The sequence below is a fragment of the Camarhynchus parvulus genome, chromosome 17 (genome assembly GCF_901933205.1).
Source record: "Camarhynchus parvulus chromosome 17, STF_HiC, whole genome shotgun sequence".
In the NCBI taxonomy this organism is placed as follows: Eukaryota; Metazoa; Chordata; class Aves; order Passeriformes; family Thraupidae; genus Camarhynchus; species Camarhynchus parvulus.
Window position 1 is genome coordinate 10972315 of NC_044587.1, and position 13078 is coordinate 10985392.

At 58.6% G+C, this 13078-nt stretch overlaps 1 protein-coding gene across 1 annotated transcript; it reads left to right on the plus strand.

The window, feature by feature from the left end:
* The first annotated feature begins 1910 nt into the window (after positions 1-1910).
* On the plus strand, positions 1911-11648 carry LOC115911070 (exonuclease mut-7 homolog). Its single transcript, XM_030961756.1, has 2 exons — positions 1911-2043; positions 10566-11648. Exons 1-2 carry the CDS (start codon positions 1911-1913, stop codon positions 10880-10882), a joined length of 450 nt encoding a protein of 149 aa, XP_030817616.1. The 3' UTR covers positions 10883-11648.
* The last annotated feature ends 1430 nt before the right edge of the window (positions 11649-13078 follow it).

Sequence of the window (13078 nt, forward strand, 5' to 3'; positions counted from 1 at the left end):
GGAGGAGGGTGTCCTTAGGCCCTGCTGCGCCCTCCTGGCTGGCAGTTCAATGGACAGCTGGTCTGGGAGCTTCCTGGAAACCTCTGACTCTCCAGTGCTGCCACCATACCCAAGAGGTGCCATCCCCCACCCCTCCAGGCTCCATGTCACTCTCCAGCATGCAGCCCATTGTCACTGTCCTGGGCAGTGGGACAGGCCATGTCCCCAGCAATTGCCTGTCCCTTCTGCCTGCCTGCTGCAATCCCACAGATCCCTGTGAGGGTGTGGGTGCCTGTCAGGGGGCGGCATCTCGGCTCGAGGTCCAGCCTGTGCGAGCTGGGATGTTCTCAGGCCTCAGAGGGACCATCCAGTGTCTGGTCAGGCTCTGCAGAAATTCGGGTTCCCACAAATCACAGCATCATTCTGCTTCCCTGGGCTTTCACCCAGATGCATTTCCTGGGTCCCTGGGTTTGAGGGTGAGACTGAGGAGGGCTTTGCCCTGCTCAGGGCAGGGGGACATGCTCAGCCCCCGGTGATATCAGTGCTCTCATCTTGCCCCCAGCATGAGCAAGGAGCAGCACAGGGCTCTGTCCCCAATTGCTCAAGGGGTTGTTCCCAGATGCTGCTGTGCAAGTCAGAGGATTGCCACAAACTCCCCTTTTTAAAGTGATGCAGTGTTTTCCGTGTCATTTGGGCACTTCCAAGATCACCCCTTGTCCATCTCTGTCTGTCTGTCCATGCTGCTGCTCTGCAGGGCTGGAGCAGTGGGGCCTCAGGGAACTAAGCCCAGGTGTCCTTTCTGGCCAAAAGGCTGGGGATGTGTGCTGGGATGGGGATAGATGGGGAGTGTGTGCTGGTTTTGTGGAGGCTGCCAGTGGGAATTGTGCTGCAAGGCAGAGCCAGGACCTGGTGGTAAGCTCATTTCCAAGCAAATCAGCCTGCCCCATTCCTCCTGCAGGCAGCTGTATGGGAGGAGGGCCCTGGCTGCCCCGTGCCATGAACCCAGCACTGCTCCAGCCCCAAACCAGCAGAGTGGCTGCCAGCCTACACCAGGGCCTGCCTGGGAGCTGGGAAAACCCTTCTGGTTTCAACAGGCTCTGGAGCAAAGCCCCTGGCAGGGAACTGACTTGTTCTGGTTAGTGAAGTTGCTCACCTCTCTCCCTCCTTGCCTTGGGTGCAATGTGCAGAAAACAGCCCCTGAAAACAAACAGCTGACAAAAGGTGTTGTGGCACATCCCGACAACCAGCTCCCAGCCCAGGAGGGAGGGGAGAGGAAAGGGAAGGTGTCAGGACTGTGATGCTCCCAGGGAGCTTTAGTGCTGCTCGCTCTAGGTGTTTGGCTGCCAGCTGCACCCTGTGCTTAGCCCCAGGCACCATCCCTAGGTGCTCCCCAGCAGTGGGATTTAGGGAGCTCTTTGGGGTCCAGCACCTGGCACATATGGGCACTCAGAGACCTGTCTGGGTACATTTTGGCAAACAAAAGGTGGTAGAAAGCGTGACTTAGTGTTCACAGTGCTGCAGCAGAGCCAAGCCAAGCAGAGCCAAATGAGACCTCAGAGTGTTTTGGGGTCCACAGCCTTCATCCCCGGCCTCTGTCAGACAAGAGAGATCAAATCTTGAAGCCACAGCTGAGATTTTGAGTGTCTGCTTGATGCTTGAAGGCAGCCTCATTGCTGGTGTTTTCTGGCCGGGGAGCCAGGGTGGGCAGCAGTGCTGGCAGCCTGTCTGGAGATGTGGCTGGGCACACACAGAGGGAGCCCCTCTGGAGGGGGTTCTTGTGCTTGTGGCTGGTGCCTGTGCCTGTCCCTGCTCAGTGGGACAAGCCTTGCTCTGGTTTCCCTGCTGTGGTGCATGTGATGGGGGCTGCCTGTGCCAGGGGTGCCCAGCATGGGTTTGTGCCCTGGGCAGGCAGGAGGTGCCCGGGGAGCACGATGGCCATCTCACTGACCTCCCCCTCTCTCTTCTCTCAGGTGTGCAATTGCAACAAGTACTTGAAGGTCTCGCGGGAGAGGATGAAGCAGCTGGTGGAGAGCAGCAGACAAGTGTCAGGGGAGCACAGTGCAGGTGAGTGGGTGGGTGATCCCCCCTCCTGTGCCCTTCCCTGGGACTCACTGCTCTGGACAGAGCAGGACCATCCCCCTGGGCCTGGGGGTTTCTCAGAGGGGGATGAGAGTGCCCTGCCACCAACCTGCCATGGGGTGCAGATCCACAGAGCTCTTTGAGGTCCGGTTTATGTTTCTGCCCTGGCTGCCCTGTCCTGCCCTGCAAGGCACAGGGTCGTGCATGGGATTGCCCAGCCGGGGGAGTTGGTGACATGCCAACAGTAGCTCAAGTGACAGCCTGAGGCCTTCATCACCTGAAAGTGAAAAACTCAGCTTGGGTGGTGAAATACCTCCTGGCTGGGGCTGCTCACAGTGCCTTCCTCACCTGCCCAGTGCCTCTTGAGTTAGGTCAGGCTGCAGGGAGGTGAGTCAGTGCCGCCTGCCCCAGCGGGCTCAAGGGAGAGAAGGCTCCTCCATACCCCAAGGTCCATTGACCCACACACACTCCTTCCCACAGGGAGACCCATTTTGGTGGCAAACAATACCCATGGCAGACCGGAATGGGAACGTGCCCCTGCTGCTGCTCCAAGGCAGCCCAGGCTCTGCTCCAGCCCTTTGGTGCATCCCTTCCCGTCTGCTGACAGCAGGGAGCAGAGGGAAGTGGCGGCTGCTGGGTGCTCCTGGCCGGCTGGGGCTTTGCTGGGGCTGCACGTGTGGCTCTGGGCATGAGGAACGTGGTGGGGCAGCTTTTCCCAGGGTGCTGGCAGCCTGGGAGTGCTGTGCTTCCCCAGAGGCCGGGACATCCTCCCCAGCGGTTTCTCTGGTGAGGGCACTCTCTGCGTGTGTACCCAGCGACCAGACAGGCCAGTTCAGCCAGTTCCAGAGTATGGGAAATAAAAATGCTGTGGTTTGTGTTCAGAGCGAGCTGTTTTCCCTTCCCCCTTTGGGATGAGGTTGATGGAGCTGGGAGGGTCTCATACCGCACCATGGCTGCCCCACACAGACTCTTTCAGGGACCACCTTGCTCTACTCCTTACACTCCATCTGCAACACCCTGTGTCCCCATTGGGCCATGCAGTCTCCTGCTGTGTCCCCCCATGTACCTGGGGGGTTCATGGGGAAGGAGCAGGTGGGACCCCTGTGCTGGCCATGTCAGCCATGGCATTGGAGTGTCCTGCAATGGGGAACATCCTCTGCCCCGAGCAGGCAGGGCAGGGACCAAAGGTGCCACAGCATCCCCAGAGGGGTGGTGGAGACACGAGACAGAAGCTGTGATTCCCAGACAGGTGGGCATAGCAGGGCTGGAGACTTGCCAGCAGAGTCCCCTGTGACCCAGGGCTCTGGCCCCATCCTGGGGGTTCCATTTCTGTCTGGATTTTGCTAGGAGCTGCAGGGATTGCAAGCAGGGATCGCAAGTGTGAGCTTGACTAGGTTGCCCCAAAATGTCCCACCTTGGGTCAGATATTCAGGAAGACAAATAGGAAGGGTGTGCTGACATTGTTCTATCAATGCTTGGTGGAGACAGTGGTGGCATTGGAACAGGCTGGGCAGCCACAGAAGTGGGTCAATAAGAAAAATCTCACCTGTTCCCTAATTTCCTTTATATTTTCCTGCTGCAGAAGTTGGTGGCAGGACCTGCTCTGCCCTTGTCATGGCCCAACACATGGCATGGAGGTGTTCAGCACCCACAGCCCCACGCCAGGACTGTCCCCTGTCCCATGACTCCAGCCCAGGCCATGTTGTCCCTGTCATGCTCCTGTGCATGGCCCAGACCATGGCCAGGTGCTGCTGCTTGGCAAGAAAATGCCTTTTCCCTGCTCCTGCTTCCAGGCAAGGAGGGAACCTCCTCCCACGGGGGCCTCACCTCTCCAGGGGGGAGCTGGTGGGTGCTGGAGCAGATGCACCCATGGGGACAGATCCTTCAGGACCATCTCTCAACACAAGTCTGCATGTGGCCCAGGTGCTCCCAGGTCCTGGGGTCCAGCTGCAGCCAGTGCTGCTTCATTTGGTTCCTGGGTTTTTATAGCAGGGCTTCCAAGAGATGAAAGGACAATTATTCATCCTGTAATAGCTCAATTTTACTTGGACCTAGGACTTTCACAGGTTTTAGGGAACATAATCCTTGACACAGCCACATTTTTCCCAGCATGAGGGTTTTGACAGAAGTGCAGCAAATAGTTTCAAGCCCCAACAGCTTTTCCCTGTGATTTCCCAGTGGGATGCTCTGAGCAGCTCAGGTGCCTGGAGCAGACAGGGGCAGAGAGGGGAGCAGGGCTCTGGGTCACCACAGGGCACAGGCAAGTCCTCCCTGCAGGCAGTGACAGATTGTAGCTCCCAAGGGACCCAGGGGAATGGGCTGTGTCACAGGCTCTTGTCTGGTATGGGGAACCCTTGCTTAGTCAGTGCAGTAAAAGCAGCTGGCACAGGGCCCCAGAGCTCAGTGGGTGCTCTGCCAGATGAAATCTGGTCTCTGGGAAAGGCGAGGATGTAGCACATTCCATCAGGTTGGGAGCTGCCAAACAGAGGAGGCGAATTTAATTGCAAAATCTCCCCTCGACATCTAAAATGTGCTGCAAAAGATGAAAACAGTGGATCTTGCTGCTCTTGAGTTGGTGGTGCTGACCAGGCAGGGTGCAGCCTCCACTCCCATGCTGGGTGGGCACCCTCCCTGAGCAGCTGCCAGCGCTGGGGCTCTGGACACCGGTGCAGGATAAGTCCCCGATGGCCCCAGCGGTGGCTGCAGGAGCAGCTGGAGTGTCCCTGCACTGGGTGGCAGGGTGGCATCAAGCAGCTGGGGCACCTGCCTTGCCCCTGCCAGCCTGAGCAGTGACTTGGGGTTTCTTTCCCTTCTCACCCCTTGGCTCCACTCCGAGCCTGGGAAAAAGCCAGCAGAGACAGCTCAAGGCAGGTGGGAGGAAGAGCTGCCGGCCAGAGTGTGGGGAAGGCTGGGGTGCCAGCAGGACTGTCCCTCCTCTACAGCACTACACTGGGGCAGCTGAGGGCATGGGCTGGTGGGACCCACTCGCCTGAGCCAGGAGCTCTGGTGCACGGCAGGAAGAGCCCCCTACATGCCCAAAGCCCTACAGCTGGAGGCTTCCCTGATCTACAGTATTTGGCTTTGCTGTGAGCATCACACTTGTCTTGTCGCCATGTGGAAAAGGTGTGAGATAGATCCTTGTGCTGTCCTGGGAGAGTTCTTGCACCCATGGATCCTCACTGCTTTGTACCAAACTCCATTTGTAGGGCCAAGGCACCCCCATTGTCTTGGGCTGCTCTGAATACTTCTGCATGGAAGGCGATGAGTTCCTGAGGGGTTGCACCCCTGGATCCAGGGGATCCCCTGCCCCCTTCAGCCACCCCATGCATTTAGGCTCTCTTTTCTCCAGGGTGCAACAGAATAACAGGAGCATCTTCACATGCCCAAGCAGGTCAGGGATGGGACCGGGGGCTGCAGTGGTGAGACCAGCCAGAAACACCCCCCAGGCTCAGCTGGGTCGTGCTGTGCCAGCTTTCCCTCTTCAGTGGAATTCACTTGCTCATTTGGAAAAGCAGGGCAGGGCTGGGACCCGGTGACATCGCTGTGTGTGCAGAGCTCTGCTGTGCCTGCTGACAGGGGCGCTGTGCCCAGTGTGCCCCGGGAAGGAGCTGGGGGCCATTCAGAGCCCGGGACCATTGCATGCTGCTCCCAGCACCGGGTACAGGGACTGGCAGGCCTCTCTTCACAGCGGCACGGGGAGATGAGAGCAGCTGGAGCTGCCTCTTGCTTGAGCTCATCCTCCCTCCTCCACCCTGGGAACATCTTAAGATCACGGCCGGGCTGCTGCAGCCCAGGTTGCACAATCCCGGGTCCTTTGTCCTTTGCTTATCCGCCTTATCGAGGAGGAAAAGATAACCAGGCATCTTCAGTGCCCTGCAATCAGCACATTTCTCAGGCTCGTAACTCCTCTTATCAGGCTGATCTCTCACCGAGACCGAGGTTTCCCATGCACCTTTGTACTCCAAGAATGCTCCCAGGTCTGTGTTGAGCCTTGTGCAAAGCCTCGACAAAGCTTTGAGCTTTCTCCCCAGCCCCCCAGCCCTGGCTGCAGCTGGGCCCCGCACACACTGCGATGGCTCTGGCAGGGGCAAGGCCCAGGGCTGGCACAGGGCTCGGGGCTGGCACAGGGCTCGGGGCTGGCACAGGGCTGCCGGACCCACAGCCTCTCCAGAGGCAGCAGGAGCTGCCAGGTGCTTGCCTGAGCCAGCTGGGACAGGCACCCAGCTCCTCGCCCCAAGGCCTTGGTTCGGGCCGGGGTGACACAGAGGGACCTGGGCTAGAAACAGGGCCCATGGGGCAGGATTTTGGGCAGAAGTACCTGGCTCCCTGGGAAGTTGTTGGCTGCCACCCTGATACTGAAACCTTGGGGGTGCCCAGAGCTCACACAGTGGGGACAGGTTGTTCCCATCTAAATCAGGGCTGGGTGAGCTGGGGAAGGGGAATGGGCAGAGGTTCAAAAGAGGATTGCCCTGATCCTGCTCTGTCCCATCTTTCCAAGCCCTGCTGTGCCCCCCTGTCCTGCTGGGAAGTCCCGGTGCTGTCCCAGAAGTGCTGACCCAGCATTCCAGCATTGCAGCTGACACAATAGGCTGGAGGGACTACAGGTCACCAGTATCACCATCACGGTGGCCTTTCAATGTGACCCCCACTAAGAGCCCCTCTGTGTGGGGGAATGTGCATCCCCTTGCCCACAGTGGGCAGCCCCTGTCCTGTCCCATGTCCGTCCCACTGGGCTCAGCCCCGTGTCTGTGAGCAGGACCTTGCAGTGAGGCACGTGAAGCTGCAGCTCCTGTCTCATCCCTATCTTGGGACAAGTCACTTTGCCCCCACAGCCTCCCTGTGGCAATAGTTCAGGGTTTTTGTGGGACTACCAGAGTGATCCCGGTGACTGTGGGTCCCAGAGGCTGCCATGTCCCCTCAGGTGAAGGGACTGTTGGTCCCTTGGACTGCCCAGACCTGTTCAGTGCCCAGGGTGTGGGATGGGCCTCTGGCATGGCTCTGCCCCACTGTCTTGGTGCTGGTGATTGGGGGCTGAAAGAAGGAGATCCAATCCAGGCTGGGGAGCTCCTGCTGCACCCACCTCATGGAGCATGGGGCCACCCCACCCTGGGGCATACAGTAGGGGCTTGAGCAGAAAGCAGGGCTGCTGCAGAGGTGACAAGTGTGTGCAGAGGTGGGATCCCACCACTGATAGTGGCCCTGCTTAGCTCAGGAAAGAACCTGATGCAGAAATAAGCAGAATGGGGGTGCTGCAGAATCCCCTCTCCCCTGGACATGGCAGCATTTGCTGGCAGTGAGACATCATGGTGGGAAGAGCAGCAGTTTTTGCTGTTCCCATGGGATTCATTCCCACAGGTGAGCAGGGGTGGGCAGGAGCTGTGAGTGGGAAGCGCGTGGAGGCCAAGAGGAGATGGCTCTTGTGCTGAGCACTGCCCAGCTGGGGACAGTGCCGGGGGATGACTGCTGCTGCCCGTGGAGCTCTGCAGCACTCACATGGGGGTGCTCAGCTTTGGGGGAGCCCCCCATGTGGGCTCAGCCCCCCCCTTCAGGGCTCAGCCCCTCACCCAGGGTCTGTCATCCCCAGGGTGACCCAGCCAAGAGGAGGAGAGGTGAGTGAGAGGCAAAGGGGTTTTTATTTTCAAGATGTTTTATAATGGGATTATTAGTTCCCAAGAAGTGTTTCGAATTGATTTGGTAAGGAATGGCTTTCCTTTCTCCTCCGCGGCGATGCGGTGGGAATCCAGCCCTTGGTGTGAACCTCACAGAGCTCTGCAAGCCACAGATCTGACAAGCTCCCAGCACACAGGAAGGATACGCTGGGCTCCCCTGCACCCTACACATGCCTTTTTCTCCATCTCTGCTGGAACTCCAGGGTGTGCAGCATCCAGGCAAGCTGGGATGCAGTCCCAAGGGAGCCGTGGCTCCATTGGGGAGGCCTCTGCCTGTCTGAAAGGGGAGAAAAAAACCCTCCCTCAAGCCCGCCCCTTTCCCCTGGAAACCCCTGTTTTCCTGGGGGACCCAGCCTTTCCCAGCTCAGTTTTCCCGCGTGCCCGGCTGGCATCCTGTGCGTGGCGCCTGGTGGCTCTTTCACCCTGTCGGTGAGGGGAGCACAGGCATCTTCAAAAGCCCTGGGAAGAATTTGGTGGGAGGGGGAGAAGGGGTTTTACAAGCTCCCATTCAGAAATGGTCACTTTGAAGTGATGTAGCATTTTCAACCCTTTGAAGAGCCATAATTAGGAGGGGGCTGGTGCAAGCAAAGGCAAAACTACGGGGTGACCATCACAGCTTTTCTCTCCTCAGGCTTTTAAGGGATGAACTTTCCCTCCCTGCCTGCCTTTTTCCCACGAGCCCAGGGGGTTGGGATTGGGGTGTTTGGGGGAGCTGGAGGTTTCTCATCCCCCTGTGCAGAGAAGGAGGAGTTTGCCATTGGCTTTGCCCACCAGCAGCAGGACAGCAGAGGGAGCGTGTTGGAAGAGAGAGCAAATTACTCCATATCCCTGCAGGCACACAGAATGGCAGTGTCCTGTCAGTGTGCTGGTGCCATGCTCTGGCCAGGGAAATTTTAGGGTCCGTGATGGGGAAAGCTGTTGGCCATGGGTGCTGCGTGCTGTCAGTGTCATTTCCATTGCATTGGATCTTAAAGTCCCACCCAAGGTCGATGTCCCTCCCTTCGGGGTCTGGAGCACGAGAGCAGAGAGGATAGGAGAAAAAAGGGTGCCCAGGCTGAGGCCACCCTATGCCACCAACCACGGGAGTGGCACAGGGCAGAGGGGGGTGGGAACAGAGTGAGGACAGAGCCGCTGTTCTTGCCTTGGGGATCTGCCACCCCCTGGCAGGCTTTATCCTGGAGAAACCCCTGGGAAATGGACTCCCCCTCCACATCCCTGCTCTGGGTGGCTCAGGAATCTCCCGAGAGCAGCCTGGGTGTTTCACCACTTGCCAGAAATTTGAGAAAATGGGAAATTGAGGTCATTGTTTTCCCTTTAAGGATAGATGTCAGTGTCCAAAGAAGATGTGAGGGGTGAAGGAAAGGCCTATCTGTGAGTGAGGCCATGGGGCAGTTGTTCAGGGCGCAGTCCTGATGAACCCAGCTCTTGCCCAGTGTCTTAGATGGGGCTTGGGGCTGCTTCCTCTTGTGCTGTGGCAGCAAACCCCAAACTAGTGCTGCTGCTGGGCAATGTGGTGGTGAAAGGCTGGCCTGCAAATCCCCCGTGAAAACATCCCCAGTGACAGCCATGACCCTGAGCATGTGCTGGGAACTGGGGGTGACCGTGCCCCACCAGCTCGGGCTGGCAATCTGCCCTGGGGAGGTGTGGAAGGTCTTGCGGGGGGTCTGGGGAACCCCCCTGAACCAGGCTCTGGTGTGACCTGAGCCTTCCACACCTGCCCCGGGCTGGGGCTCTTTCCGCTCCTGCGTTGGGCAGGCCCAGACCCCACTGCACAGCTGGGGGGTGACTGTGCCAGGACAGGACAGCTCTGCCAGGATGGGATGGCCCTTTCAGGGCTGTTCCCAGCCGTGTTCCCCCCCAGCATGTCCCAGCTCCTGACGGCTCTGGAATGCAGGGAAGGGCCAGCTGGGAATGCTGGTGTCCTTCTCCGTCCCAGCTGACTCCTGGCTCCTGTGATCCTGAAAAGGGTGGGGTGAACACCGCAGAAGTGCCGCTAGAGCGATGCAGGATGCCTTTTGTTGTCTTAATTGGTGCCTGAGCAGGACAGATCCCCCTGCCAAAACGGGGACATCCCGCAGCAACAACTGCAGCCCGTTCCCGGCTGCCAGGCTCCCTGATGGATGGGAGGCAGCTCAGCCCTCGGCTTCCGCTGCCCGGATCTGGAGACCTGCCGTGCCCCCGGAGAGCCCGGACTGCGGCTCGGGGCACTCGCTGTGCGATGGCAGCGATGCCCCGTGCGGGGACAGCTCAGGGAGCTGCGTCACTGTCACTGTGCCCCTTGCCCAGGGTACAGGGGAGGGTCACACGCTGGGGAAGGGGCCCAAAGCCCCGTCTCTGTCTGCGCGGGCAGGTCGGGAGAGTCGAGAGTGCCATTAGCAGCTGATCACGGTGGCGGTTTAATGAAAGCAGCAGCAGGGGTTTGCCTGCTGTTTGTCTGCCCCATCACGCAGCCGGGCGTGGGGGCACGGCCCCGCTCCGAGAGCAGCCGGGCCTGTGACCAGGAGGCAAACCAGCGCACCCAGAGCAGCAGCAGCGCTGGAGCCATCACCCAGAGCGGAACAGGCCCCAAGACACGGCGAAGGAACTGCAGGAGGTGCCCGGCAGCTGCAGGGGAGCAAGTGGCTGCATGGGTGCCACGCTTAGGGCAGGCAGCTGCTGGATGCTGGTGACAACCACCTTCTCCCGAATTGAGGGGATGATCCTCCCTGAGGTGCAGGGCAGAGCCTGGACCCCTGCAGGAATGACAGGCCCGTCACAAGGTGGCTCACGGGGTTAAGCGCAGATTCCACTCATCACACCAGTGACTGGTGGTTTGTCTGCTGTCTCCTCTCTCCACAGGCCGCCCGAGGAGCCAGAGCTGCAGTGTCACCGTGCCAGTCTGTGACACAGCCCAGCCTGGCTGCGCCCCACACAGCGAGCAGGCAGAGGGGACGGAGCAGTGCGGGGCGGCCACGGGGCTGGCAGGGCACACGGTCCTGCAGGTCACTGCCATCCCCCCCGGCGTGCTGGACAGAGCAGAGCTCACCGACTTCTACTGCTGCACCTGCTGTGGGAAAGTGTTTTGGGAAGGGTCCCATTTTGGACGCATCGTGTCCCAGTTTCAGGATGTTCTTGTGGCCTCTGGGGACACACAGAGCATCTATGAGCTGAGCTGAGCTGAGCTGAAGCACGGGGGCTCCACAGGGGAACTGGGACTGCCTGGTGAACCTGAGCAGATTTTGGGCCGTGGGTTTCCGGAGAGAGGCTGAAAGTGGGGAGGCAGGAGCTCTCATTTTGGGATCCATCACAGAGAGCACTGTCACAGGTGCACCCATGGTTTGCAACAGCCCAAAAATACATGGCCTCCATGAGATCATTAAAGCAGAGGTGGCTGAAGAATGTGCCCTTTGCTTTATTTCTGCCCCTCTCCAAAGTACACATGGCAAGATGGTGGGAGAGCTCTGGTGAACAAAACCACCACCCCAGCAGTGCTGACTCCACCTCACCCACACACCCCAGTGCCTCTCTGCCCACTCACTCATGGGGAGCAGGAGCTGCATCCCCAACAGCAGCACAGGGCAGAGAGCATCCTGAGCACTCCCAGCCTGTGGGACATGTGCCAAGCCTCAACCCATCCCCAGCATCCTGCTCACCCTGACCCTGCACTCCCAGCACTCCTGGAGGCAGCTGGTGGGCACAGGCATGGAGGTCTGGGGAGGCTGAGCATTGCTGGGCTCAGGGAAATTTCTGGTGCACCACAATGCCCACTGGCACCTGCACCCCCTGTGCTGCAGCCTGGGATGCCCCAGCAGGGCCAGGCTGGTCCTGAGGGGGCTCCCACTGGTGCCAAAGCTGCCAGCCTCTTCCTCCCCTGGGGAGACACCTCAGCACAGCCCGTGCCCAGGCTCTGTGCAGGGTACACAGGAGAGGCAATAAGGTGTGTGGGCCCACTAATACCAGGAACTGGAATCACTGGTGGGACTGGCCAGAGGAGGCTGCATCTCACCATGGAGATCCCAGGCAGGTCCTGCAGCTCCAGGGGACTGCTGTCCAGTGTCTCCCTGGACTCTAGCTCATACCATTCCATCCTGAACAGAGGATCATCTGCAAAATCCCTCCTCTAATCTGTTTTAAAAAGGCACTGCCAGGCCTTGCTGTTATTGTTGAGAGGACCCTAGGAGTTCTTGGCTGAGGTGTGACATTTATGAGCTAGTGAAGCACTGGCCCAGGCAGCTCATACTGCAGTGCAGGACTCATTTTCCCTCTTCCAAAGGTCGTGGCTACACGGTGCCAGGGGCTCCTTCCTCCCAGGGACATCTCACCCTCTAGCTCAATGCTTTAATAAAAGAAATACACCATTTTCCCACTTTAAATATTCTTCTTTTCCATAAGATCCATAATATTAATGCCTGAGCATTAATTGGTACAAGTGACCCTAAAAGGCAGCCATCCCCGCACTGCCAGTACTGGGCACTGAGCAGCCCAAGCCTCTCAGGCTGCACACAGACTCATCCTTGTGTCAGCATCCTGCTTCTTCAGGGTTTGTTCTGGGAGGGCAGAAACTGGGGATGAGTCAAAGCAGGAATGATGCAGAGCCTCCAACTGCTGGCCCCCACAGTGTGCACTGCTTTGTCTGCCATGAAATAAAACTCTCCAAAATGGGATTAACCTTTCCAGGTCCTGTTTAGGGGAAGCTGCTGAGCCACATGCACATCTGACCACTCATGGGCACTTCTGGCCTTTGCTTGCTGGGTTTTGCGGAGCTGTGGTTTCACATTCATCTGTCGCTGCTTCTGCTGTGGAGGGGATCTCACACGAGATGGGGACACATGGCCCTGTCCCTCACCTGGGGACAGCTGCCTAGAAGGTGCCTTTCCCTCTGATCCTTAGGGACAGTAGGGTCACCTCCTGGTCACCTCCAGGATTTTATCTGCTTGAGAGCTTTCCCAGTTTAGGGGTGAGCTCTTGTGCTTACAGTCAGGGCTGGGCCAGGGCAGGGTCCCATGGCTGGGGCTTGTTCTAGGACCCCAACCCAGGTCAGAACCCAGCAAGCAGTGTGTACCTGTGGACATGGCACAAAACAGCTCCTAGAGGATTCTGTCCAGCTCCTGGGGACAGGGGCAGTGGCTGGGACCCAGCACAGCACCTCTTCGTTCTTGCTGCCCACAGGAGGTGGTGTCATGGTGGGAAGTGTGCACCAAGGTCACCTCCAACCATAGACACGGTCAACAGCAAATTCCACATCAGATTAGCCTTGAGGAGCACCCAGGAGGTAATAAATTGTCCAGTTTTGAATGATGGATACATATCAAAGGGAATTAAAGCAGCTTTCTAATCAGCCTACAATATTGTTTCCTTATCTGGCTGCTTAA